This window comes from Muscardinus avellanarius (genome assembly GCF_963383645.1).
Source record: "Muscardinus avellanarius genome assembly, chromosome: 16".
Taxonomy (NCBI): domain Eukaryota; kingdom Metazoa; phylum Chordata; class Mammalia; order Rodentia; family Gliridae; genus Muscardinus; species Muscardinus avellanarius.
Window position 1 is genome coordinate 1,216,475 of NC_137802.1, and position 26,993 is coordinate 1,243,467.

At 63.7% G+C, this 26,993-nt stretch overlaps 2 protein-coding genes across 2 annotated transcripts; one reads left to right on the top strand and one right to left on the bottom strand.

Annotated features, from left to right (window-relative positions):
• Window positions 1-3,249: 3,249 nt before the first annotated feature.
• PLIN4 (perilipin 4) lies at window positions 3,250-11,078 on the top strand (the record flags this gene model as incomplete). Its single annotated transcript, XM_080713042.1, has 8 exons — window positions 3,250-3,300; window positions 3,859-3,961; window positions 4,201-4,263; window positions 4,488-4,549; window positions 5,564-9,734; window positions 9,833-10,020; window positions 10,598-10,681; window positions 10,752-11,078. The coding sequence occupies 8 exons, from the start codon at window positions 3,250-3,252 to the stop codon at window positions 11,076-11,078; spliced, it is 5,049 nt and encodes a 1,682-aa protein (XP_080569168.1).
• A 1,704-nt stretch (window positions 11,079-12,782) lies between these two features.
• HDGFL2 (HDGF like 2) lies at window positions 12,783-26,993 on the bottom strand (the record flags this gene model as incomplete). The annotated part of the gene is made up of 16 exons (XM_080712868.1): window positions 12,783-12,879; window positions 13,034-13,160; window positions 13,582-13,795; window positions 13,903-14,004; window positions 14,169-14,239; window positions 14,329-14,402; window positions 14,847-14,929; window positions 16,649-16,943; window positions 17,018-17,093; window positions 17,175-17,340; window positions 18,617-18,688; window positions 18,760-18,876; window positions 20,495-20,689; window positions 24,889-25,027; window positions 25,117-25,193; window positions 26,922-26,993. The coding sequence occupies 16 exons, from the start codon at window positions 26,991-26,993 to the stop codon at window positions 12,783-12,785; spliced, it is 1,977 nt and encodes a 658-aa protein (XP_080568994.1).

The following is a 26,993-nucleotide window of genomic DNA, read 5'->3' on the forward strand; positions in this document are numbered from 1 at the left end:
GCAACTCAGTGAGACCCTGCTTCAAAATAAAGAATAAAGCCGGGCGTGGTGGCGCACGCTTGTCATCCCCGCGCTTGGGAGGCTGAGACAGGAGGATCGCGCAGGTTCGAAGCCAGCCTCAGCGACTTAGTGAGACCCTGTTTCTAAATAAAATATAAAAATTAGGTCTGGGAGTGTAGCCCGGAGGTAGAAAGCCCCTGGGCTCCACCCTCAGTACCACCAAAAACAAAACAAAATAAAGAATAAAAAACAGGGCTGGGCTGGGGGTGTAGCTTGGAGGCAGAAAGCCCCTGGGTTCCAGCCCCAGTACCACACACACACACACACAAAATAGAGGCCGAACAAGAGGACGGAAGACTTGAGGCCAGCCTCCGCAAACAGTAAGACTCTCCTTCACTTAGGGAGACCCTACTGCAACACAAACAGATAAAATTGGGCTGGGGCAGCTCAGAGGTAGGACGCCCCTGGGCTCAGTGCTCAGTGCTACCGCCACTGCAGGCCTGCGATCCTCCGGCCTCAGCCTCCCGAGAGCTGGGGTGACCGGCGTGGGCCCCGCAGCTGCCCGGCCGGATGGAGACAGGCAGGGCAGGGGCCGCGGCCGGTCTCACGGGGCGCTCCGGCCTCTGACCACATTCTCGGCCGCTCCTCGGCCTCCTCTGCCCGGCGGGGTGTGAGGCAATCACCCTCTGGCGATGAGGTCAGGGCGGCCCCTGGCTTCCCTGGGCCCCGGTCCAGGGGCGGCTCCGGGAGCCCCAGCGCGTTCGCGTCTGCCGCGTTCCCTGCCATCCCCGCTCCAGAACCTCTGTGGCTCCCTAGGGCCCCCAGACCGACCAGCCGCTTCCTGTCTCAGCCTCAGCCTGGGGCCGGGCCGGGAGCTGCACCCCGGCCGCCGCGCTGGGCACCCGGGCGACGCCCCCCGTGCGCCCCCGTTGTTTTCTCCTGAGTCCCCGTAAACACAGCGGCACCGCGCGGCCCTGGCTCATTCGTTCTCACGACGGGTCTTTACTGAGCGCCTGCCGTATGCCTGGCGGTCCCCGGCTCTGGGCTCACGGCCGGGAACTAGGCAGCTCCCGTCCTGCAGGTTTCACCGAGCAGTCAGGGCGACAGAAAACCAGAGAAGTTATTATAAACCAGAAAAGTTATTATAAACCAGAAAAGTTATTATAAACCAGAAAAGTTATTTTCATGTTAGTAGGCGAAACAGGTGGACGGGGGACTGGGAGGGGGTCGGGTACGAGGAGGGGAGACGTTTTGTTTTGGGCAGAGCTGGGGATTATACTCAAGGGGGGACATGCTACTTCTGCGCTGCACCCCCAGTGCTTTTTAAAATTTGAAACAGGGTCTCACTAAATCGCGGAGGGTCTCACTAAGTTGCCGAGGCTGGCCTCAAACCCGGGATCCTCCTGTCTCAGCCTCCCAAGGACTGGGATGCCAGGCGTGTGCCGCCCTGCCTGGCTGAGGGGCGAATGTCTTAAGCAGGGGGGGCCCTCGCTAAGGCCTCCCTAGGAGCTGATACCCGCGGTGAGGGATTGGGGGGGGGCAGCTCAGGCAGAGTGGGTGGCCCGGACAAAGGCCCTGGGGCAGGCCCGAGTGAGGAACAGGGCCTGAGGGGAGAGAGGGCGGAGGGAGGCAGGGCTCTGGGGGCCAGGGAGGACTTGGGCTTTGACCTGGGCCAGATGGGAGCCACGGAGGTCTGTAGGGGGGGGGTGGTGAGCATTCATGGACAGATTCATCTTCCTCTGGGCCGACGGGGGGTGGGGGGCGCTTCCCGCACCTCCCGCCACCCTCGGGAGCCTCAGCTTCCCTTGGGGGGAGAGAGGGAGGGAGGCAGGGGCTCCCCAGCTGTTTGTAAACATCTCCAAGGGGATGACCTGGGTCACCAGGCCCCCTCCTGCTCTGGGACTGGCCCTGCGCCCTCACCCCAGAGCACGCGGCCAGGATCCCCGCGGGCCGGAGAGATGGGGCGCGGGACCTGGGTCTGCGCCAATCCTCCTGCAGCCTCGGGGTAGAACACCAACTCCGTGGAGCCCCCCTGATCAGGCCCGGCCGCCAGGCCAGGATCTCGACTCCCAGGTGCCCGGATCCCTCCTCCTCCTCCTCCTCCTCCTCCTCCATCTCCTCCTCCTCCTCCTCCTCCTCCTCCTCCTCCTCCATCTCCTCCTCCTCCTCCTCCTCCTCCTCCTCCTCCTCCATCTCCTCCTCCTCCTCCTCCTCCTCCTCCTCCTCTTCCTCCTCCTCCTCCTCCTCAACCTCCTCCTCCTCCTCCTCCTCCTCCTCCTCCTCCTCCTCCTCCATCTCCTCCTCCTCCTCCTCCTCCTCCTCCATCTCCTCCTCCTCCTCCTCCTCCTCCTCCTCCTCCATCTCCTCCTCCTCCTCCTCCTCCTCCTCCTCCTCCTCCTCCTCCTCCTCCTTTTTTTGCGGTCCTAGGGATGGAACCCAGGCAGGGGCATTCGACCTCCGAGCTCCACCCCCTGCCCTATTTTTATTCTTTATTTTGAAACAGGGTCTCACTGATGCGGAGGGCCTAAGTGGCTGAGGCCGTCCGCGAACCGCGATCCTCCGGGCTCAGCCTCCCGAGTGCTGGGGTGACAAGCGCGCCCCGCGGCCGGCTTCTCTCCTGCTTCTGGAGTCTGTAGTCGGCCAGGGTGCCCCCGCCCCTCCTCGCCGGGGCTGGGCTTGTGCGGGTGACTTCATTTCGAGCTCTCCCCCACCCACCTGGGTCCTGGCTCGGCCAAATGTTTCTTAAGCGCCAGCTGTGTGCCAGGCCGGCCCCGTCCCAGGGCTGGGCCGAGGCGAGGGACAGCGGGCGCCACTGGGGATCTGGGGGAAGGGTGTCCGGGGGGGCGGGCCCGCGCCGGCCCCTGGGAGCCCACTGAGGAGGCCGGGTGGCCTGGGACCAGGCAGCTAGGGGGACAACTGAGGCACACAGATGGGCCCGGCGGGGGAGGGCGGCGGGCAGTGCCCGGGCCCGGGAGGGGAGTCGGTGGCCCGGGCAGAGGCACTGGGCCAGGGCCCGCTGGCAGGCGACAGTCACGTGACCGCCCCGCCCGCCCGGGCCGCCCGCCCAGACCCTATAAGGCCTGGAAGCCGCGGCCGGTCGCCGGCGGGACCAGCGTCAACCGCCACCGAGCCAGGGAGCCCCCAGCGAGGTGAGCGCCGCCGGGGCCGCCGGGGGCTGGGGCGCAGCGGGGCGCCCGGGGACCCCCTCACGCCCCCCTTGGTCCTCGTCTGACCCCCAGGAGCACCACCATGTCCACTCCGGAGGAAGGAAGCCGGGACCCCCCCAAGCCCAAGGGCAAGGTAAAGGGCCGCGGAGGCGACCCCGCGTGGCCGCAGACCCCCAGCCTGGCCGGGCTCCACCCCGCGGCCCAGGGCTCAGGAGGCTCGGCCGACCCCCTGCCCCCCGCCCGGCCAGACGGGGGAGACAGTCCTGGCCAGCCACACCCTCCCGAGCCTCAGTTTCCCCATCTGCGCCAAGGGGCGGCAGGTAAGCCGGGCGTGGTGGCGCACGCTTGTCACCCCAGCGCTTGGGAGGCTGAGACAGGAGGATGGCGCAGGTTCGAAGCCGGCCTCAGCTACTTAGGGAGACCCTGTGTGCAGATAACATATAAAATAGGGCTGGGAGTGCAGCCCCGAGGTAGAAAGCCCCGGGGTTCCCCCCCAGGACCACAAAACATTTAATTTAATTTTAAAAAGGGGATGGCAGGTCATCTCCTGGGACCCTGGGGCAGCTCCAGCTGCCCGCTGCCCCCAGAGGAGGCGGCCGGGCGGAGGGACGCCCCAAGGTCGCGGGGAGCCCGGGGCGCCCCTCGCGCTGCCCGGCCGCGGCTCACCGCCCGCCCTGCCCCCTGCCCGCAGACCCTCAGCAGCTTCTTCGGGTCCCTGCCCGGCTTCAGCTCCGCCCGCAGCCGGGCGGCCAAAGCCCACGGCTCCACCAGGCCCGGCCGGCCCCAGACCCAGGGTGAGTGGGCAGCGGGACTGACCGCGGGGGCCCGGGGAGGGCCCCCTGGGTGCCACTGCCCTTTGGCGCCAGCCAGCAGGGAACCCCAGGTACCCAGGCTCCCGCCGAGTCCGTCGCTCAGAGCTCAGAGTGGCAGAGCCAGGCTGGGGGTGCGGACACAGCCCCTCAGAGAGGGGCCGCAGCCTGGGCAGCGGCCTCGCCCTGGACCCGGGCCCAGGCAGCTGACCTCTCCCTCACAGCCCTGGCACATGGGCAACTGGCAGCCGCGGCGGGCAGGACGGGCGGGCGGGGCCTGGTGGAGGGTACCCAGCACCCAGCACCCGGCAGAGAAATCCCCCACCTGCCGGGGAGGGTGGGTGGGAGACCCGCGGGTGGCGGCGGGGCGGCCGGCGGGTGGGCTGTCGTCCCGCTGGCTGTCCCTGGCGGGGCGGCCGGGACATTCCTGACCTTCCGAGCCCTGTCCCGTGATTGTGCAACCGGCCCGCGTGGTGTCCCGGGTCCGCCTCACCCGCCTCTGTCCCCGCAGTAGCCACCGACGCGGAAGAGAGGGCCCCGGGGACCGAGACGCTGGCGCAGACCTCGAAGGCGGTGAGAGGGGGCCCCGGGTGATCCTGGGGTGCGCCTGCCCCCCGGGGCCCGGGGTGGGCGTCCAGGGGGACCCTTTGGCTCCCGGCCTCAGTTTGACACATCCGTGAAATGGGTGCAGGCCCCAGACAGCCCGCGTCCCACGCCGCCCACACACACACACACACACACACGCCACGGACCAGAGGACCAGAGACGCCGGCCGCCGGCCCAAGGCCACACACTAAGTGACCCGCACTGCTTTACCCCGTCCCGAGGCCCGGGGTCTGATGGCGCTACTGTGGCCCCCAGGCCTGACCCGGCAGAGGGGCGCGTCTGCAACACCTGGAAGCCACAGCTGGGCGGGGCTCCAGAACAGTCCACACCGGGCATGCTGCTCCAGAGACTGCTTTTTTTTTTTATATTTTTGATTTTTATTTATTTTTGCAGTACTGGGGGTGGAACTCAGGGCCATTCCACCTCCGGCCCTATCTTTTGTTCTGTGCTTTGAAACAGGGTCTCAGCTGGGCGCGGTGGCGCAGGCTCGTCATCCCAGCATTGGGGGGCTGAGGCGGGAGGATCCGGGTGCACAGTCGCCCTGTTTCAAAATAAAGAATAAAAACTAGGGCCGGGGGTGGAGCTCGGAGGTGGACGCCCCTGGGTCCCAGCCCCAGAGCTGAAAAACAAAACAAAAAACAGGGTCTCGCTGGGTTGCGAGGCCTCGCGGAGTAGCCGAGGCCGGCCGCGAGCCGCGATCCTCCTGCCTCAGCCTCCCCAGTGCTGGGGTGACGTGTGCGCCGCCACGTCGGCTTGTTGACTTTTTAAACAAGCAATTCGGCCTCCCCACTGTCCCGGGGAAGCCAGGCTTGAAAGCGGCCATGGAGGACATCCAGGTGTGCCGGAGGCCGGGCGGTGGCCCGAGGGCCGCGCCCACAGCCCAGGGGCAGAGCGTGTGGGCCGCGAGGCTGGGGGCCAGGGCCGCAGAGGCGGCGGAGGCGGGCTGCGCTGTCCGGCTGACGCCGCCCTTTTCCTTACCAGGCCGAGAACCCGGCCGGCTCCGCGATGCCCGGGACCAAGGGCACCATCTCCTGTGGGGCGGCCGGCGTGGCGGACGCAGCTAAGGAGGCGCTGCAGGGCGGCCTGGGCCTAGCCAAGGGGGCCGTCCAGGGGGGTCTGGACGCCTCCAGGGCCGTCCTCGCAGGCACCAAGGACACGGTGGCCGCCGGGCTCACGGGGGCAGCGAACGTGGCCAAAGGGACGGTGCAGACCGGGGTGGACACCACCAAGACCGTGCTGACCGGCACCAAGGACACCATGTTTGCTGGAGTGACCGGGGCAGTGAGCATGGCCAAGGGGGCCGTCCAGGGGGGCCTGGACACTTCCAAAGCTGTCCTCACAGGCACTAAGGACACAGTGACCGCCGGGCTCACGGGGGCAGCAAATGTGGCCAAAGGGACAGTGCAAACCGGGGTGGACACCACCAAGACCGTGCTGACCGGAAGTAAAGACACAGTGTGTGCTGGGGTGACCGGAGCCATGAACATGGCCAAGGGGGCCGTCCAGGGGGGCCTGGACACTTCCAAAGCTGTCCTCACAGGCACTAAGGACACGGTGGCCGCCGGGCTCATGGGGGCAGCAAACGTGGCCAAAGGGACAGTGCAAACCGGGGTGGACACCACCAAGACCGTGCTGACCGGCACCAAGGACACTGTCTGCAGCGGGGTGTCTGGGGCCGTGAATGTGGCCAAGGGGGCCGTCCAGGGGGGCCTGGACACTTCCAAAGCTGTCCTCACAGGCACTAAGGACACAGTGACCGCCGGGCTCACGGGGGCAGCAAACGTGGCCAAGGGGACAGTGAAGACTGGGGTGGACACCACCAAGACCGTGCTGACCGGCACCAAGGACACCATGTTTGCTGGAGTGACCGGGGCCATGAGCGTGGCCAAGGGGGCCGTCCAGGGGGGCCTGGACACTTCCAAAGCTGTCCTCACAGGCACTAAGGACACAGTGACCGCCGGGCTCACGGGGGCAGCGAATGTGGCCAAAGGGACAGTGCAAACCGGGGTGGACACCACCAAGACCGTGCTGACCGGAAGTAAAGACACAGTGTGTGCTGGGGTGACCGGAGCCATGAACATGGCCAAGGGGGCCGTCCAGGGGGGCCTGGACACCACCAAGGCTGTGGTCATGGGCACCAAAGACACAGTGACCGCTGGGCTCACGGGGGCAGTGAACGTAGCCAAAGGGACGGTGCAGACCGGGGTGGACACCACCAAGACCGTGCTGACCGGCACCAAGGACACTGTCTGCAGCGGGGTGTCCGGGGCCATGAGCGTGGCCAAGGGGGCCGTCCAGGGGGGCCTGGATACCACCAAGGCTGTGGTCATGGGCACCAAGGACACGGTGGCCGCCGGGCTCACGGGGGCAGCGAACGTGGCCAAAGGGACAGTGCAGACCGGGGTGGACACCACCAAGACCGTGCTGACCGGCACCAAGGACACCATGTTTGCTGGAGTGACCGGGGCCGTGAATGTGGCCAAGGGGGCCGTCCAGGGGGGCCTGGACACCACCAAGGCTGTGGTCATGGGCACCAAGGACACGGTGGCCGCCGGGCTCACGGGGGCAGCGAACGTGGCCAAAGGGACAGTGCAGACCGGGATGGACACCACCAAGACCGTGCTGACCGGCACCAAGGACACCATGTTTGCTGGAGTGACCGGGGCCGTGAATGTGGCCAAGGGGGCCGTCCAGGGGGGCCTGGACACCACCAAGGCTGTGGTCATGGGCACCAAGGACACGGTGGCCGCCGGGCTCACGGGGGCAGCGAACGTGGCCAAAGGGACAGTGCAGACCGGGATGGACACCACCAAGACCGTGCTGACCGGCACCAAGGACACCATGTTTGCTGGAGTGACCGGGGCCATGAGCGTGGCCAAGGGGGCTGTCCAGGGGGGCCTGGACACTTCCAAAGCTGTCCTCACAGGCACTAAGGACACAGTGACCGCCGGGTTCACGGGGGCAGCAAACGTGGCCAAAGGGACAGTGCAAACCGGGGTGGACACCACCAAGACCGTGCTGACCGGCACCAAGGACACTGTCTGCAGTGGGGTGACCGGGGCCTTGAACATGGCCAAGGGGGTTGCCCAGGGGGGCCTGGACACTTCCAAAGCTGTCCTCACAGGCACCAAGGACACCGTGGTTGCTGGGCTCACGGGGGCAGCAAACGTGGCCAAAGGGACAGTGCAAACCGGGGTGGACACCACCAAGACCGTGCTGACCGGCACCAAGGACACTGTCTGCAGCGGGGTGTCCGGGGCCATGAGCGTGGCCAAGGGGGCTGTCCAGGGGGGCCTGGACACTTCCAAAGCTGTCCTCACAGGCACCAAAGACACAGTGACCGCCGGGCTCACAGGAGCAGCGAACGTGGCCAAAGGGACGGTGCAGACCGGGATGGACACCACCAAGACCGTGCTGACCGGCACTAAGGACACCATGTTTGCTGGAGTGACCGGGGCCATGAACGTGGCCAGGGGGGCCGTCCAGGGGGGTCTGGATACTTCCAAAGCTGTCCTCACAGGCACCAAAGACACAGTGACCACTGGGCTCACAGGGGCAGTGAATGTGGCCAAAGGGACAGTGCAGACTGGGGTGGACACCACCAAGACCGTGCTGACCGGCACCAAGGACACTGTCTGCAGTGGGGTGACCGGGGCCTTGAACATGGCCAAGGGGGCCGTCCAGGGGGGCCTGGACACTTCCAAAGCTGTCCTCACAGGCACCAAAGACACAGTGACCGCCGGGCTCACAGGAGCAGCGAACGTGGCCAAAGGGACGGTGCAGACTGGGATGGACACCACCAAGACCGTGCTGACCGGCACTAAGGACACTGTCTGCAGTGGGGTGACCGGGGCCTTGAACGTGGCCAAGGGGGCCGTCCAGGGGGGCCTGGACACTTCCAAAGCTGTCCTCACAGGCACCAAAGACACAGTGACCACTGGGCTCACAGGGGCAGTGAATGTGGCCAAAGGGACAGTGCAGACTGGGGTGGACACCACCAAGACCGTTCTGACCGGCACCAAGGACACTGTCTGCAGTGGGGTGACCGGGGTCTTGAACATGGCCAAGGGGGCCGTCCAGGGGGGCCTGGACACTTCCAAAGCTGTCCTCACAGGCACTAAGGACACGGTGGCCGCCGGGCTCACAGGGGCAGCAAACGTGGCCAAGGGGACAGTGAAGACTGGGGTGGACACCACCAAGACCGTGCTGACCGGCACCAAGGACACCATGTTTGCTGGAGTGACCGGGGCCATGAGCGTGGCCAAGGGGGCTGTCCAGGGGGGCCTGGACACTTCTAAAGCTGTCCTCACGGGCACCAAAGACACAGTGACCACTGGACTCATGGGGGCAGTGAACGTGGCAAAAGGGACAGCGCAGACCGGGGTGGACACCACCAAGACCGTGCTGACCGGCACCAAGGACACCATGTTTGCTGGAGTGACCGGGGCCGTGAACGTGGCCAAGGGGGCCGTCCAGGGGAGCCTGGACACCACCAAGGCTATGGTCATTGGCACCAAGGACACCATGTCCGTTGGGCTCACGGGGGCAGCAAACGTGGCCAAAGGCGTCTTACAAACTGGACTGAACACGACCCAGAACATCGCCGCTGGCACCAGGGACACTGTGTGCAGCGGGGTGACTGGGGCTGTGAGTGTGGCCAAGGGGGCCATCGAGACCGGGGTGGACACTGCCAGGACTGTGCTGACGGGCACCAAAGACACTGTATGTACCGGGGTGAGCGGGGCCATGCATGTGGCCAAGGGTGTTGTCCAGGGGGGCCTGGACACCACTCAAGCCATGCTGACCAGCCGCAGGGATGAGGTGTGTGCTGGGCTCCCTGGGGCAGACACAGTGGCCGCAGGTGCCGCCCACAGCGCCAACTGGGATTGGCTCCCTGGGACCAAGGGTGATGCCCGGGCCGGGCCTCATAGCACCGGGGCCACGGATGGCTCCAGGGGCCTCTGCCTCCCAGACGCCCCTGGCTCCGGATGGGAGCCTGTTCTGGAAGCCACGGCCAGCACCCAGGGCCTCCTGGCGGACGTGGCCACGCGGGCCTCCGGCGGCCAGGGGGAAGCCAGAGGCGTCCAGGAGAGAGCCCCCGAGGTGGAGAGGCTGGGGGAGATCTTCCGCCCCATGCAGGCCGAGGAGCAAGGTGAGAGGAGGGGCCGGGCCGGCGACCTCGCTCGCGCTGGGCGCTGACCTTGGAGACCCCCGGCCCTTGGCCTGAGCCTCCTGTCCTTTCCCGTCCAGCTCAGCTGGCGGCCTCGGAGCCGGGGCCCAAGGTGCTCTCAGCCGACGGGGGCAGCTACTTTGTCCGGCTGGGTGACCTGGCCCCCGGCTTCCGCCAGCGGGCTTTCGAACACGCCGTGAGCCGCCTGCAGGACAGCCAGTTCCAAGCCAGGGACGCGCTGGCCCAGCTCCAGGAGGCCGCCCAGGAGGTGAGAGCCCTGCAGCCTCCAGCTGGGGGGCAAGGTCACCCCGTGCAGAGAATAGGGTGGGGAAGGGTCCCTTGGAGCCAGGTCCCGGCCAGTAGGGAGCCTGCCCCGGAGAAGGCAGCCACAGCAGGAAGGCGGGGGCCCCCAGGAGGTCCTGGCTGGGAGGAAGGGTGTGGCGGGGAAATAGGGACTGGGTGGGCGTGACCCCAGGGGCGTGGCTAGTCAAATGAGCACGGTTGGTGGTTTGAGGGCGTGGCTAGAGAGCAGGGTGTGGCCGGAGAAGTGGGAGTGGCCGAGCAGCAAGTGGGTGGCAGCCAGACCTAGATTGTATCCACTGGGAGCTGGGAAGCCTGGGAGGGCTCTTCCCCCCCAGTACGGAGGATGGAACCCAGGGGCATTCTACCTTTGAACTACACTCCAGCCTATTTTTTATTATTTTGAAACAGGGTCTCCCTGAGTTGCAGAGGGCCTAAGTAGCTGAGGCTGTCAGCAAGCCACGATCCTCCCATCCCAGCCTCCCGAATGCTGGGATGACAAGCGTGCGCCCCCACGCCCGGCTTCAGCTGGCTTCTCTTTCTAGGTCGAGCTGGCCATGCAGGGCCCTCAAGGGCAGCGGTGTGCGGGCCGGGACTCCAGCACCAGAGAGGACAATCGTACCCCAGAGGTGCGTGGGGCACGGGGATGAGCCCCCTCCCCTGGGCTCCGGGCCCACTCATGTCTCCTTCCTCCCACAGGGCCCGGATGCCCTGCCCAGGATCTGCACCCTCCTCGGGCAGCTGCACAAGGCTTCCAGCGGCCTGGCCTCTGGCCTCCAGGGGCTCCCGCCCGAGCTGCAGCGGCAGGTGGGGCGCGCACGGCACAGCCTGTGTGAGCTCTACGGCACCGTGTCGTCGGCCGGGTCTGTTGAGGAGCTGCCGGCCGAGCGTCTGGCTCAGAGTCTGGCGGGCGTGAGCCAGGCCTGGCAGGCGCTGGACCAGCTGCTGGATGGCCTGCAGCACAGCCCTCCACTCGGCTGGCTGGTGGGGCCCTTCGCCCTGGCCCCTGGGGAGAAGCAGCCCTAGGCGCCTGCAGGCCGGGCAGGGGCTCTGCCTGCCCTGTCCAGGACCCTGCTCGGACTTCCTCCCCGACCCCAGCTCCAGTCCCCTAAAGCTCTGGGCGCTGCCGGGAGCATGGCACCCCGGCCACCACGCCCCAGGCCCGGCCCTGCCTGAGCGCTGCCCTCCCAGGGCACCGAGCTGGCCCCTCTCCTGACCTGCACTTGCTCAGAGCTGACCCAGGGCTTCCAGCTGCAGGGCTCGGGGAAACCGTCCAATCAGCAAAGCAGCAGAAACATGGCCGTCTAGAAGGCTCCCCACCGGGCCGCACTAGGAACTCTAGGCTTCGGTGCGGTTCTGGCCCGGTCCGTCCCACGCACGGCTCCGGAGCTCACCCTGCTCTGAAGCACAGCTCCTGCTCTCAGTGTCCACATGAGGTGTCTTTTTTGTAGTACCGGCGATTGAACTCAGGCAGTTCACCTCCAAGCTATATCCTCAGCCCTACTTTATCTTTATTTTAAAACAAGGTGTTGCTAGGTGAGGGGGCTGTCCTTGACCTGCGATCCTCCTGTCTCAGCCTCCCGAGTCCTGGGATGATAGGGGTGTACCACCACACCACCACGCCAGACTTTTGTTTGTATTTTGACAGATCTTTCTAAGTAGCTGAGGCTGGCCTTGAACCCGCGATCCTCCTGCCTCAGCCTCCTGAGTAGCTGGGATGACAGGTGTTCACCATCATGCTTAGCACATCAGACACCACGAGAACTTGTTCTCTTGTCTCGGAATGTATGAGACCACCACGGCCTCCCGAGGCAGGCGCCTGCCTGCTGTTAGCAGCAAGGCTGGGAAAGGGCTTTGTGAGGACAGAGCTGTCCTTGGCCTGGAGGCCACCGGCTGGAGACCTGCTGCCAAGACCGTGGAGGCCCTGTGGTCCTCAGGAGGCTGGCAGCCCCCAGGCCCCTTCCTCCCGGCCAGGCTCCCCGCGGCCCTCGGCTGCCCTGATGACCTGCCAGGTGACGGGCGGCCCACCTCTGGGGCTGGCCCTATCCCGCCCACAGGATGGGTGCCCAGGACTCAGCCTCTGCGTCACTGCAGTGAGGAGTAGCCAGCGGCCCCGGAACCTCGCACCTCCCTGGGCACCCTTCTCAGAGGCCCGGGGACCCGCAGAGCGGGCAGGCGGCGGGGACGGCGCTGGGCTACTATGGGCAGGGGACGCACGCTAGTGGCCACTGCTGAAGGAACAACTCCCAGGGGTGCCAGGTGCGCCTTGCCTGGCCGTCATGGAGCCCCAAGGCCCTGTGGGACAGGGAGGAGGTTGGGGAGGGTGGAGGCAGGGGCCTCGAGGAAGGCCAACTCTGGTGGCCAGAGCGGGCCCTTGCTGGCCGGCCACCTCACTCCTGCCTGGGCGCCTGCTGCCACCCGCGAGCAGGCCCATGCGCCGGCAGCCTGCTGCGCAGCCGGGTGGGCTGGGCCAGAAGCTGGGAGCAAAGTCCCCGCTCCTGCTCGGAGGCCCCGCCCGCACGGCCCCACGGCCCCGCGCCCCTGCACCTGCGCCGCTAGGAAACCAATAAAATGATCTTTCATTATAAAACCCTTTATAGTCATTTCATGTCGGTTGGAAATCACAGAATTAGGCAGAAAACCCCTGAGGGGACAGATACAAACAGGCCGCACGTGGCCCCAGCGCCTCGCTCCGTGGCACACCGGCAGGCGAGGGCCGGCGGCAGCGGCTCAGCTCTCCTCGTCCAGGGACTCCGAGTCCAGCTGTGCCCGCTCGAGCTCCTGCTGGCCACTCCCGGGCCTGTCGGGGTCGCGGCCCTCCCGCGGGCTGCTGGGGACACGCAGAGGGGTGAGCATGTGCCTCCGAGCCGAGGCCTGCGCGCTGTGGCCGGTCCCCGCCACCCCGGGGCCACGGGCATGTTGGAAGCGCAGAGCCTGTCCACGCCTTGCCGGCCCGCGCTCAGCCCTGGCGGGGCACTCACTCGTCCTGCAGGTCTTCTGAGGAGTGGTGCCCCAGGCCCTCCTCCGAGTCCCGCCCGTCCTGCTCCTCGTCCTGCGCGCTCTCCCCCTTCTGGGAGGCGGCCTCGCCGTTCACGGGGCCAGTGTGATCTGGGGGCAGAAGGGTCACGGCGCTCTGCTGGGCTCTGGTCAGGGCCCTTGCCTCCTCACACGGTCCAGCAGCGGCCACTAGTGTGCGTCCCCTGCCCACAGTAGCCCAGCACTGTCCCCGCCGCCTGTCTGCTCTGCGGCTCCCCAGGCCTCCACATGGGGAGGGTGCGCTGAGGGGCCTTCGAGGTGCCCGTGCCCCAGGGGTCGCAGTGCCCTCGACCGCAGGCACCAGCCCGAGAAGCAGCAAGGGGCAGGGATGTGGGTGGAGCCGTGGACAGGGAGAGCCCGGGGCGGGGACGCTACCCCAGGCTGGCCAGACCTCAGCAGGGTGGGTTGGGGCGGCCCCGGCAACGCAGGCAGCACCCCAAGACCAGCCACAGGGGACACTGGGAGGGGCAGGCCCAGGGCTACCCGCGCTCACCAGTGCCCGGCTCGTCCTCAGCCCTCTCCTCGGTGACCCGCGGCCTGGCCGGCTTCTCCTCCGCCTTCTCGGTCTCTGCCTCCGCCTTCTCAGCCCCAGCTCTGCCTGCCCTCTGGGCCGCCTCGGTCCTGGGGCCCAGGACGCGTGACTTGAGCCGAGTGTAGACCTCTGCTGCCTTCTCCATCACGCCTGGGTTGGCTTTGTAGCGACGAATCTGCGCACCAAGAAGCCCAGCTCGCCCAGGCTCGCCTGCCCAGGCCACCCGCTCGACAGACAGGGGGACAGACAGATGCCAGGCTGGGCCGGGAGGCCCCGCCGTACCTTCTTTAACGTGGCCACCACGTCTGTGTTCTTCTGCAGGATCTGAGAGGTCACCTGCAGGGCCCCCAGCTCCTCCAGCGCGCTCAGACACCTCTTCACGTCCTGAGGGCAGAGAGGAGGTCAGCCAGGCCAGGGGCCTGGAGGCCAGGAGGCCCCTGCTGCGCGCGGGGGGAGGCCCGATGCCGGGCGCTTCCTGGGCCCTCCGGGTGCGCCTCTGTGTCTGAGCCCGGCCAGGCAGGGCGGCCAGCGTGCACCGGGACGCGTACCGGGCTGTCCACCTTGAGGGCGAACTTGAGCTCGCTGTGCAGTTTCTGGAGCTTCTCCTCCACGGAAGGCTCTGGGTGAGAGGACGACAGCACGGCCTGAGGGGCGCCGCCCTGGAGGAGCCGGGGCAGCCCGCCCCCGGCCGCCTCGTCTCACGCTCACCTCTCTTCCTCTCCACCTTCCTGTCCAGCTGGAAGCCCTCCGACCGCTTGCGGGGACGCTCCACCTTCCCGGGCCTGTGGAGAGGCGGGTCCTCAGATGGCCCTGCGCCCAGGAGGTTGGTGCGCACCCCGCGGGCAGGAGCCAACACCACGCGGCCCACGGCCTCCCGTCCTCCGTGGGAAGTCGACCCCGCGGGCTCTCCCCTGTGTGAAGGCAGAGCTCTCTCCTGGTGGACCAGCGGCTAGGAGGTCCGAGTGGGGCCGACGGGCAGCCCACAGGCCACTGCACCCCATCCGCCCTGCACGCTGGCAGCTCGGGGCCACGTGGCTAGAGACAGCTGGAGGCCCAGCCAGCGAGTGGGCGGCTCCCCCGCCTCACTGGGCCTTAGGATCAAAGCCGGGTGGCTCTCTGGGCCATGTCGCAAGCACTGTGGGGTGCTGAGCAGCCCTGGGCCAGCCCCACAGGGCCTTCCGAGGGCCCTGGGTGCCTGGGGCTTTGTGGCAGGGGCTGGGGCTCACCTGGCGCGGGGCTTCTCCTTCTGGCTGGGTCTCCTCGTGGGCTCTGCACTCTGTGGCTGCGACTTCTTGGCTGGCTTCTTGGCCTACACAGCGGAGTGAGGTGGGGTGCGGTGTCGGCCTGGGGCCTGCTGTCCCAGAGCCTGCTCTCTCCCCAGGGGCTGTCATGGCGCAGGGCTGGCTGGGGATGAAGCGTGCGTCCAGCCTCGGGCCCCCAGCCCAGGGCTGCGGGACAGAGGGGCAGCACTACCCCACTCCTGCAGGCCGCTCGGCACGGGGACAGGCCTCCTGATACACTGGTGACAAGGACTGCCGCAGAGACAGAGGCATTGGGCCTGCCTCCCCCAAGGTAGGCACAGCGTGGGGTCTGGGCCACACTGCAGAATGCGGGGATCAGGGAGCTGGGTGGGCGCAGAGCCCACCGTACAGTGGCCTGGCGCCCCACACGGCTTCCCGGAGGACGGCACCGGACACACCGAGTCGGCCACTTCCCTCCTCCCCACGGCGGCACCAACCTCGGCCCAGGTGCTCAAATCCCACTGGACGCTGTGTGGCCTGCCCGTCTCCTCCCCCACCCCTGGCTCCCTTTGTCCTGGCAGTACGCGAGGCTGTCCTACCCCAGGGCCTTTGCACAGTGAGGACAACTGCCTGGAATGTTTCCCTCCCCAGGCTCCCTCTCAAATGCCCCTGCTCAACGGAAGCCTTTCAAGTCTACCACTAGAACAGAAGAGGGGAGCCAGGAGGCTGGCTCACGCCTGCAACCCAGTCCTTGGGAGTCGAGACAGGAGAGCCTCGGCAAGTAGTGAGACAAGCAGCAACCCAATGAGACCATTTCCAAAAATAAGGGGGGGGGGAGCCAGGTGTGGTAGTGCACACTTGTAATCCTAGTACTCAGAAGGCTGAGACGGGAGGGTCTGGGTCCACAGCCAGCCTCAGCTACTTAGTGAGGCCCTCTGCAACTTAGTGAGACCCTGTTTTAAAATAAAGAATAACGCCGGGCGTGGTGGGCACGCTTGTCATCCCAGCATTCGGGAGGCTGAGACAGGAGGATCGCGGCTCGTGGACAGCCTCAGCTACTTAGTGAGGCCTTCTGCAACTCACTGAGACCCGGTTTCAAAATAAAGAATAAAAAATAGGACAGGAGGTGTAGCTCGGAGGTTGAATGCCCCTGGGTTCCATCCCCAGACCCGGAAAGAAAGAAAGAAAGAAAGAAAGAGAGAAAGAAAGAAAGAAAAGCGGGGCATGGTGGCGCACGCTTGTAATCCCCGCGCTTGGGAGGCAGAGACAGGAGGATCGCACTGGTTCAAAGCCAGCCTTGCTGGCTTAGGAGACCCTGATTCCAAATAAAAATATAAAATAGGTCTGGGAGTGTAGCTGGGAGGTAAAAGGGTTTCCAGGAACCCCAGTACCACCAAAAATAAATAAATATAAATAAAATAATAAAACAGAAAAATAGGGCTGGGGGTGTAGCTCAGAGGTAGAATGCCCTTGGGCTCCATCTCCAGTATCACATACACACACACAAATAAATAAATAGGGTTGGAAGATGAAGTTAGAGGGAGAATGGCCGCAGGCTCAATCCCCAGTGCCACGAAAAATAAATACACCAGGGAAGGGGCAGGAGGTGTGCCTCAGCGGTTGGCAGCTGCCGGGAACGCCTGGGTCTGGCGTCCATCGCCAGCAGCCATGAGAAGAAAACCCAGCCACAGTCAGTCCTTGCTGCCAGAACCTGAACTCTGTCCGGCAGGCCTCTGCCCTGGCGCCCAGCTCTGGCCCCGCGGGCGCAGACCCTGCCGCGCACGCACCTCTCTCTCCTGCTCAGCCTCAGCCTCTGAGTCAGAGGAGGACGGCGGGCCCCGGCCCCGGCCCCGGCCCCGGCGCTTCTTGACAGGCTCGCCGTCCTGGAGCTCCTCGCCACTGCTGGCCTCGCCTCGCTCTGCCTCCGCCAGCTCGCGCCGCCGCTCCCGCTCCTCCTTCTCTTGCTCCCGCAGGCGCCGCAGCTCCTCCTCCTGCTCGCGCCGCCTCCGCGCCTCCAGCTCGCGCCGCCGCTCCTCATCCCTCCGCTTCCACGCACTGATGCGGTCCACCTCGTCACTGTCGCTGCGGCAGACAGGCCGTGGGACGGGGCCCTTTGCCCCCGGCCACGTCCGCAGGTGCCCGGGACTCGCACCCACCTGTCGCTGCTGGAGGAGGACGGGGGCCTTTCCACCTTCGGTTTCCGCCCTCGGGGCTTTGGGGGAGGCTTCTCGGCTGCAGAGAAGAAGGGGTGCGTGTCTTGGGGGCCACGGCCCGAGCAGAGCCGGCGCCCCGGGGCCACAAGAGCAGCTCTACCTGGCTTCCGGCCCCGCGTAGGTTTCTTGACCGACTCTTCTGAGTCCGAGGAGGAGGGCGAGGAGGAGGAGGAGGACGCTGCCCTCGCGGGGGCCACCACCACGGGCTCCTCCTTGGCGCCCCCGGAATCTGCTTTGGAGTCGGAGTCAGAGGCTGACTGCGCCTTCTGGGGAGAGATGGAGTCAGGAACCCGAGGGGCCCCGCAACCCCCAAACCCTCCTCCATCTCTAAAGCATGCCCTGGGAGAGTCAAGGAGGCCCCGGCTTCTCCTACTGAGGTCACCTCCTCCCGCAGAGTAGGGCAAAGGAGAGCCCTGGTGTGCCCCAGGCACAATCTTTCTGTTGGGCGGGGGTCCAGGGGATTGAGTCCAGGGTGGTTCTACCTGAGCTGCACTGCCAGCCCTATTTTATTTTGCATTTTGTACAAACAGGGTCTTGCTAGGTTGCTGAAAAGTCTTGCTGCTACAGTGTTGAGAACAGCCTTGAACCTGTCATCCTCCTGTTTCAGCCTTCCAAGTACCAAGATTACACACATGCACCACCACAGCCAGCTTTTTTTTGGTTCTTTTTGGTGGTACTGGGGTTCCTGGAAACCCTTCTACCTCCGGGCTACACTCCCAGACCCATTTTTATATTTTTATTTGGAATCAGGGTCTCTTAAGCCAGCGAGGCTGGCTTCGGACCGGCACGATCCTCCTGTCTCCGCCTCCCAAACATGGGGATTACAAGTGTGCGCCACCACGCCGGGCTCAGCTTTTTTTTTTTTTTAACTTATGAAATAGGGTCTCAGCCCAGCATGGTGGCGCATGTGTGTAATCCCAGTAATTGGGAGGCTGAGACAGGAGGATCCCAGGTTTGAAGTCAGCAAACCTTGGGAAGCCTACTGTCTGGGCCTCCCAGTCACTGGGGGTACAGGCGTGAGCCATCGCACCTGGCCCAGTAGCAGGATTTTTATACAAAATCACACATGGGAGCCAGGCGTGGTGGTGCGCACTTGTCATCCCAGCATTCAGGAGGCTGAGACCGGAGGATCACAGTCCGTGGACAGCCTCAGCTACTTAGTGAGGCCCTCTGCAACTCAGTGAGACCCTGTTTCAAAGTAAAAAAGAGCACAACGGGTCTGAAGACTTGGCTGGGGGAGAATGCTCCTGAGTCCCATTCCCTATACTGCAAAAATAAATACGCCTCACGTGGAGGCCCACCTAGACAGGTAACTCTCCTCCACCTTCACCCTCTGCCTTAGCCCATCGGAAGCGCACGTGTGCGCACACACAGCGCATAGGCGCGTGGGTATGAACACTTGTACACACTCTGCTGCATATGCGACACATTTGTACCTACACAACATGCTGGCGCGTGGACAGACGCACCCACAGCTCTGCACGCACACGCACACACGCTGGCTGTGAATACGGCACACGGACACAACGCGGAACGCTCTACCTTCTTCTTTCGTCCTCCCGGGGGGCCCCGGCGCGGAGCCCGCACGGCCGCCTTCTTCTCGGGCGTGAAGTCCTGGGTGGAGGAAAGGCGCTGTGGGTGCCCGCCGCCCACCCCGCGCCCCCGGAGCCGCCGCCCGCCCCTACCTGGTCACTGGTCTTCTCCGACTCAGACGAGCTCTCCTCCTCCTCCTCCTCTGACGGGGACGCGCTGGCTCGGTCCAGGTCGCTGGAGGCCTTTCGTGCTCGCTTGGAGACAGACATCTGGAAGGGAAAGGCTGCTACGCGCTTGACGGGAAGGCGGGGGCTGGGGAACAAGCTCTGCTCCCGCCGGTCTAAATGGGGCTGTGCGTGGAGGGAGGGTCTTTAAAAGGTCGCCAGGAGCTGGCGTGGTGGCGCACGCTTGTCATCCCCGCGCTGGGGAGGCTGAGACAGGAGGATCGCGCAGGTTCGAAGCCAGCCTCAGCTACTGAGTGAGGCTCTCAGCAACTTAGTGAGACCCTGTTTCCCAATAAAATACAAAATAGGTCTGGGAGTATAGCCCGGAGGTAGAAAAGCCTCTGGGTTCCACCCCTAGTACCATACACACACACACACACACAAAATAATAAAAATAAAAATAAATAGGGCTAGCTAAGTGTGGTGGCGCACGTTTTTAATTCCAGTATTTGGGAGGCTGAGACAGGAGGATCTGGGTTCGCAGCCAGCCTCATCTACTTAGTGAGGCCCTCCTTAACTTAGTAAAACCCTGTTTCAAAAATAAAAAATTGGGGTTGGGGTGTAGCTTAGAGGCAGATTGCCCAAGTTCCATACCCAGCACCAAAAAAAAAAGAAAAGAATAGGGCTGGGAGTGAAGCGCTGGGGCAGAATAGCCATGGGTTCAATTTCTAGTATCACAAGAAAATAAAAACACCAGCAAGGGCTATGTTTCCTATATCCGAGAGAACTGAACACGCATCCATCCGCAGACGACAGCGGCAGCTCCAACAAAGACACAAGGCAGTGGGGGCCCGCGCGCCGTCAGCGCGTGGTGACCACGACCCGGCCCCTGCCTACAGCGGAACGTCTCACGGGCGCGAAGGGGAGCGAGGCGCTGACAACGCTAGCACCTGTGTGGGCCCGAGGACTGGTGCTAGGGAAGGCCGCGGACACAAAGGCCACGGGGCGCGGCCCCACCAGGAGCAGATGCCCACAGCAGGCCCCGAGACAGGAGGCAGACAGGTGGGAGCCGAGGGCTGCAGAAGGGACGCAGTGAGCACCCGTGGCGATGGGGTGCCTTTTGGGGTGATGAGAATGTTCTAGAACTAGTAAGAGATGACAGTGTTGAGCCCTTTAAATACACCCCATGTCCTCGACTCGTATACTTCGAGAGAGTGAATTCTGTGGCACCTGAGTTTTATCTCGAACTCTGCTAAGAATGCAATTTGAATGTTAGTGGTGATGCACACCTACGATCCCAGTACTGTGGAGGCTGAGACGGGAGGATCGTGCTTGGAGACCAGCCTTGGCAACTTAGGAAGACTCCAACACCATACGGAGACCTTGTTTCAAAACCAAAAAACTGAGCCGGGCGTGGTGGCACAAGGGAGGCGGAGACGGGAGAGGTGCAGATTCAAAGCCAGCCTCAGCTACCCGGTGAGGCTCTCGGCAGCTTAGTGAGGCCGTTTTCAAATAAAAAGTTAAAAACGGGTCTAGGAGTGCAGCCTGGAGACAGAAGCCCCCCGAGTTCACGCCTAGTACCACAAAATAGACAGATAAATAGGTAGATAGATAAGAGAGGGCTGAGGTGCAGGCTGGAGGAAACACCCGTGGGTTCAATCTCCAGCAACGCACGCACGCGCCCCGCAGGAGGCTGCTGGGGGCGCTGGGAAAGGCCGTGTACCTTCAGTGCCGATGTCTTCCGTTTCAGGCCACCAGCGTCGCTGCTCTTGTCGGAGTCTGAGTCGCTGTCCATCCTGTCGCTGGCGGCCGCAGCGGTCACTGCCGTGACGGCCATGACCCCCCGGGCGTCCGCGTCCGCGTCGCTCCCGCCGGCCGGGTCAGCCTCGGGGGCCTCGCTGTCTGAGGAGCTCACAGGCTTGGGGAGGGTGGAGACCAGGGGTCACTAGGAGTCGTGGAGACTGCCCAACCAGGACGTGACCCGGGGGCAGTGCCCGCCCTGGGGTCTCAGGTGTCAGGTATGGATTTCTTACTTTACAAACGGGGGAGCCAGAGAACGTGGGCAGACGGGCAAGATGGAGTAGGTATGTGGGCACTGATGTCGGGCCTGTGGGGTTCGTGACGTCAGCCTAGCTGTGCCCCAGTTTGCAGGTCCCAGCAAGGGGGATCGCGGTTTTGGCTGCAGAGGGCTGAGGTTAAGATTAGAACTCATGGCGGGCGTGGCGGGCACGCTCGTCATCCCAGCACTCGGGAGGCTGAGACTGGAGGATCGCGGTTCACAGCCAGCCTCAGGTACTTAGTGAGGCCCTCTGCACCTCAGTGAGACCTTGTTTCAAAATAAAGTATCAAAAATAGAAATGGGAATGTAGCTTGGAAGTAGGTAGAAAGCCCCTGGGTTCAATCCACGATACTGCAGTAAGAAAAAACAACAAAGGACTGGGGTGTAGTTCAGAGATAGAACGCCCCTAAATTTTACTCCCTAGCACCACACACATACACATGAGAACTGAACTGGCGTGGGTGTGGTGGTGCGTGCCTGCAATCCTGAGAGGCTGGAACAGGAAGACTGCAGGTTTGAGACCCCGCAACCTAGCGAGACCCTGTTTCTACACAATAGATAAAAAAAAGACTGGAGCCACGTGTGTTAGCACACACTTGTCATCCCAGCATCTGGGAGGTTGAGACAGGAGGATCGCAGGTTTGTGGACAGCCTCAGCTACTTAGTGAGGCCCTTTGCAACTCAGTGAGACCCTGTTTCAAACTAAAGAATAAAAAATAGGACTGGGGGTATAGCTCAGGGGTAGAGTGCCCTTGGGTTCCATTTCCAGTACTCCTTAAAAAAAAAAAGGAAAGGCACGCTTTCCTGGGTTGACCAGTCGCAGGCGATGGGTTAGAGTGCTAGCTCTCTGGCCAGGCCAGGAGAGGCATCGAGGGCCAAACAGGGCAGAGGAGCTTGCAAGCCCTCCCTCCCTGGCAGAGGCCCAGCCCGCGCGGTGGCGCGCACGGCGGCCAGGCGCTGAGTGAGGTCTCTGCACCTCAGCGTGGAAACTCCGGGACAGGACGGAAACGTGGGTGAGGGCGGTGGTCAGCAGGACTGGGCAGAGGGAGGGGCCGGACCTCAGCCGCCCTCCAGTCCCCGCCCCCAGGCGCCTTGTATGAAGCCCTTTATTCTTCCCCACCAGACTTGGGCCAACAATTCCGGCTCAACACACAAGAGAAATGAGAACCAGGTGTTGAAATGACCCTGCCGCTCAACATGGACGCGTTTCGTCTCCCCTCTCCCCCGTGGCCGGGGCCCTTCGAACGGAGAAAGGGCCCTGCTGATGCGATTTTTGACAAAATTAAAAAGGGTAATACTTAGGTCAGGCCCCAAACTGAAAACGCGAGGCGAGGAATCTCTCACTGGGCTGTGCGGCCTACGCCTGTCCTTCTCCTCGGAGCATCCCGACTGCGCAGAGAAGGGACAGTTCCTGCCACGGGCAGCGGCAGCTTAGAACATAGGGGACCGCGTGGCTGGACCAAGGGCCTCTTGCGGAAGGCACAGGCCTCGTCAGGATTCCACGAGGCCGAGCCGGTTAAGTGCCCCAAGCTCATCCCTGCTCGCCATGGAACAGGTGGGGATTAGAATCCTGAGTCCAGAACGCAGTGAGCCGGCACGGCGGCTCACACCTGCAATCCCAGTACCTGAGAGGCTGAGACAGGAGGATGGTGGGTTCAAAGCCAGCCTCGGCAATTTACGGAGACCTTGTGTCCAAATAAGAAATAAAACCAGGTGGGGGCATAACTTGGAGGTAGAATGCCTCTGAGATCAATCCTGGCAAAAAATAAATAAGTAAATAAATGAATTATAAAAAAATAAAATAGGGCTGGGGATGTAGCTTACAGGTAGAACTCCCCTGAGATCAACCCTAGCACCACAAAAAATAAGACAACTTATTTATTTATTATTTATTTACTTTTATTATTTTTTATTTTTGCGGTACCGGGGATGGAACCCAGGGGCATTCTACCTCAAAGCGACACCCCAGCCCTGTTTTTTTTTTTTTATCCTTTATTTTTGCAACAGGTCTCACTAAGTTGCAAAGGGCCTCACTAAGTAGCTGAGGCTGTCCACGAACCTGGATCCTTCTGTCTCAGCGTCATGAATGCTGGGACTTCAAGCGTGTGCCATCATACCCGGCTAAAATAAAATATTTTAAAAAATGAAGCTATTCTCCGTGTATCGGAATGGATCAGTTGCCAAGAAATTATTAAATGAATATGGCAATGACCAGAAGAAGCGATGTATGAATCAGTATCCTTGAGGTCGGGTGCGGCGGCACACGCTGTAATCCCACACTGGCCGCACCACAAGCACACAGGACAACGTCTGGTCAGGGTGCCAGACCCGGCCCAACGCTCCATCTCCGTCTCTAGGAGGTGGCCGAGGAACCCATACTCTAAACACACGAGCCACGTGGAAGCACATCTGGATTATGCACCGAACAGTGGAGATTTGCGCCAGTACCCAGGGCCGCCTGGCCGGCCGGGGAGCAGAGGCTCAGTGCGAGGGTGCGCCGCTTGCGCTCCCTTCCGCAGCGGCAGGCGGCACTTCACCAGCCACTGGTGACCAATAAATATTAAGTGGTCTGATGATTTATCGGGAGGTAATAAGCATTGGACATAACCAAGGAGACCTGGAGCTGGGGCCGGAAAAGATCTTCAGAGCCACAGGAGGCCTGGGGAGGTGGGGCCGGGCAGGGACAGCCCACAAGCCTCACATGCAGGCCCAAGAGCCATCGGTGGAATACCCCCGCCCCCCCCCCCCCGAGCTCTCAGACAGGACGAGGCCATGAGCCCCTCCACGGCCGCTGCCCCGCCCCACCCATGGTGGGCACCCCTACACTGTGGCCGGGTCTCTCGGCCTACCCGAACTTCACACCCATGCCCCAGTGCCCGGCCACCCTGTCCCCCAGACTCCGCAGAATTCTCTAAAGCGGCGGGAACAGCAGCAAGGACCCCGCCCCCCCTCCGGCATTCCCTGGCCTCCCATGGAGACCTCTCTGCTCACACCTCCTTCTCTCCCCAGAACATTTCCGGGGGCGGGGAGTACTGCAGAGATGGAGCCATCCCCAGGTGTGATTTCCTTCTTCCCACCTGACAGAGAATGCTTGGATCCACGAAGCAAACTCGGAGCCTATGCTCCTGAGTCCAAATCGACCAGTAACGGGCCAGAGGAGGGTTGTTTGGGTTTCCCTGAGAAACAGTCTTATGAGAACTACAAGCCACGTACAGTGGCGCACACCAGCCCCGTCAGTACCTGGGGCCTGAGACAGGAGGGCCAGGCTTGCGGCCGGCCTCAGCAGGTTAGCGAGGCCCTCTGCAACCAGTGAGGCCCTGTTTTAAAATTAAAAATAAAATAGGGCCGGGGTGGAGCTCAGAGGGTGGATGCTCCCGGGTTCATTTTCCACTACGAAAACCAAGTGAGGAAACTAAATGAAGACGTACAACAGCCTACTGTAAATTCAGGCTGGGAGGCGGAGGCAGGAGACGTGAAGTCTCGAGGGTGGCCTCGCCCACTTAGCAAGACTCTCAGTAGCCTGACGAGGCCCCGTTCCAAAGTAAAGGTCTGGGCTGTGCCTCGGTGGTAGACTTCACCAGGCTTCAATCCCCAGTAACAAAAAGTGAACAAAAAATAAAACGGCTGTGGGTGCAGCTCAGCGGGAGAATGACCCCGAGTTCAGCCCCAGGACCACCAATAAATCAGTAAGCGAGTGGAGGCTTGCGGGTGAACAGCCCTGTATTCCGGTCCTAGAGAGGCTGAGACGAGAGTGCCGCAAGCTGAGGCCAGCCTGTGCACGCCAGTCCGTCCGTCCCACCATTAAAACTCAGAGAGCACTGTGCTTCAGCCCCGTACTCAACAAGAGCAGAACAGAACACAGCCTCCTCCACGAGGGCCATTCTCATCGGGGACCGTGCGCCGGCCAGTCCGGGGGCGCCTGTGGTTGTCCTGACCGGAGGTGCTCTTGGGGTGGAGTGGGCAGAGACAGGGTGCTGCTCAGCACCCAGGGCGCCCATCCCAAGCCACTCGGCCCGTGTGCTCGGCGGCTCCTGCTGAGGAGAGGGCCCGGCACTCACCGGAGGCGCGCTGTAGCTGGCGTGGGGGTTGTTCTGGATCTCCCACAGGCCCTCGTTGAAGCCTTTCCTCTTGTTGGGCTTCCCGTACTTATCCTTACATTTGTCGTAAGGGAACAGGTCCTTGGGCCCCAGGAAGGCTCTGGAGAGAGGAACCACGGGCGGTCTCAGGCGAGCCGGGCCTCCAGGACGCGGCAGGGCGGGAGCCAAGCCCCGGCTGGGGACACTTACGTTTCGTGCGTACCAAAGAAGAAGATGGGGTATTTGTTGGGTGGGGGCTTCACGGCACCGTCGGCAATGTCATCGATCTGCAGTGAGAGGCCAGTCAGGGGGTGGCTTAAGATGAGGCAGCTTCACACCTCGACCCAGGAAATCACTAAGCAACCAGCAAGTTGAAAAGCATGCTGGGAGGAGGGGAGCCTTCAACCCAGGAAGATGCAGCAGTCTTCCAGTAGGAATCTGCATTCCTCTGCACATCCTCCCCCTCCCACTGCAAACCTGTCCCAGACCTGGGCAACCGCCCCTCCCCAGGAAGAAGGCTGGCTCCCAGGCAGGTGCTTTACCTGAGGAACACCAAATACGGCCCCTGAAGCAACCAGGGGCGGGGCCCAGCTCAGCTTCTGTGAACTCCCAGGACCCTCCCCCAGGACCCCTCCTGCAAAGGTGAGGGCAGGAAGGCGGGCTCCCAGAGGATGCAGCTGGCAGCTCCAAGGATGCAGAGGGTGGGGGTGGGCTGCAGGAGACAGGCCCTGAGCATCCAGGAAGTCCCACCCTCTCCCCAAAGGCCCATGGGCTCCTGCAGCTGTCAGTCACCTCCCCACAGGAGGCTAGCAGCCCCTTCACTTCCAATCAGGTGCTTGGAAATGTTCCGGGCTCTCTGAGCTGGAGAAGGGGGGCCTAGGGAAGGAAGAACTAAGCTCTGGACAGGAGAGGACTGGACGGAGGAGGAGGGACGTGCCTGTAAAGTTTGGTCTCTGTCCTCCAAGAAAATGAGTGCAAGCACATCAGGATGGAGTGTCTTCTCTGGCCCCAAATAATGCCTTCCCCAGCTGCCTTTTCAACTCCTGAGTGGCTGCTGGAAGGACCTCACTGGCCCGCTCACCCAACTTCCTGCTCCCTCAGATCCTTTTTCAAAGTCTCTGGCCACTGGGATTGCCCGGGAGCACCCTGGCCCAGCACCCTCTTTCCCACAGAAGCATCCCAAAGCCAGGCAACCTGAAGACGGCCCGGCGTGCCTCCCGGCACCGCCTCTCCTCGGCCCCATCCTTGGAGGCCAACAGGCTTCCGTGTAACGCCTCGTATGCCCACCACGCAGATCCCACAACCCTGAGTCCGCGGCAGCGGGAGCCCTCACGGAACACAAAAACTGTTGTGTGGCGCTGTGCCCCCGACAGGCCCGCCCCATCCCCCTGCACACCTCGCACACTGGACCTGCTTCCTCCGGAGCGGAGCCCAAGTCCCTCGAGGCGCGCCCCCCAGCCTGCAGCCGCCCTCCCCCCGCGCCAGGGTCCCCCGAACCCCCACTCCAGGCTCTGGTGCCTCACGCACGGCGCAGAGACCTTGTGAACAGAGTCCCCACCCCTTTGCACCGGACCTCCATCATCCCCTTGGCCCTGACCCTCGGTCCCCTACCACGCAGCCCCCACAGAGGGCTTCTCAGGCCCCGCAAAGACCCCCACAGCCGGGGACAGCCCTTCCCGCCACACCTGCCTCCCTCCCTCACAGCCCCAGCGCCGCGGACGCGCCAGCACCGTCCCCTTGACCTCACCCCCTCCATCCTGAAGCCCCGCGCCCCCGGCCCCGCCCCGCCGCTCGGGGCTCGCAGGCTGGCCCCCCAGGCGCGCGGAGGGGCGCGGGGCTCCCCGACCCGGACCCCAGGGCCCCCGCCGGCTCTCCGGGCGGCTCCCGGGCCCCGCAGCCCAGAGCCCGGGCCGGCGCGGGGCGTCCCCAGGCTCCGACCCCAGGCCGGCCGCGCGCCCCTCAGGCCCGGGACCCCGCGGCCCCACCCCCGCCGGGCCCGCGGCGCGCGGCCTCACCCGGGCCGGCCAGTGCGGGTAGCCCTTCATCTTGGCGAACACCAAGTCCCCGGGCTTGAAGGCGTGCGGCAT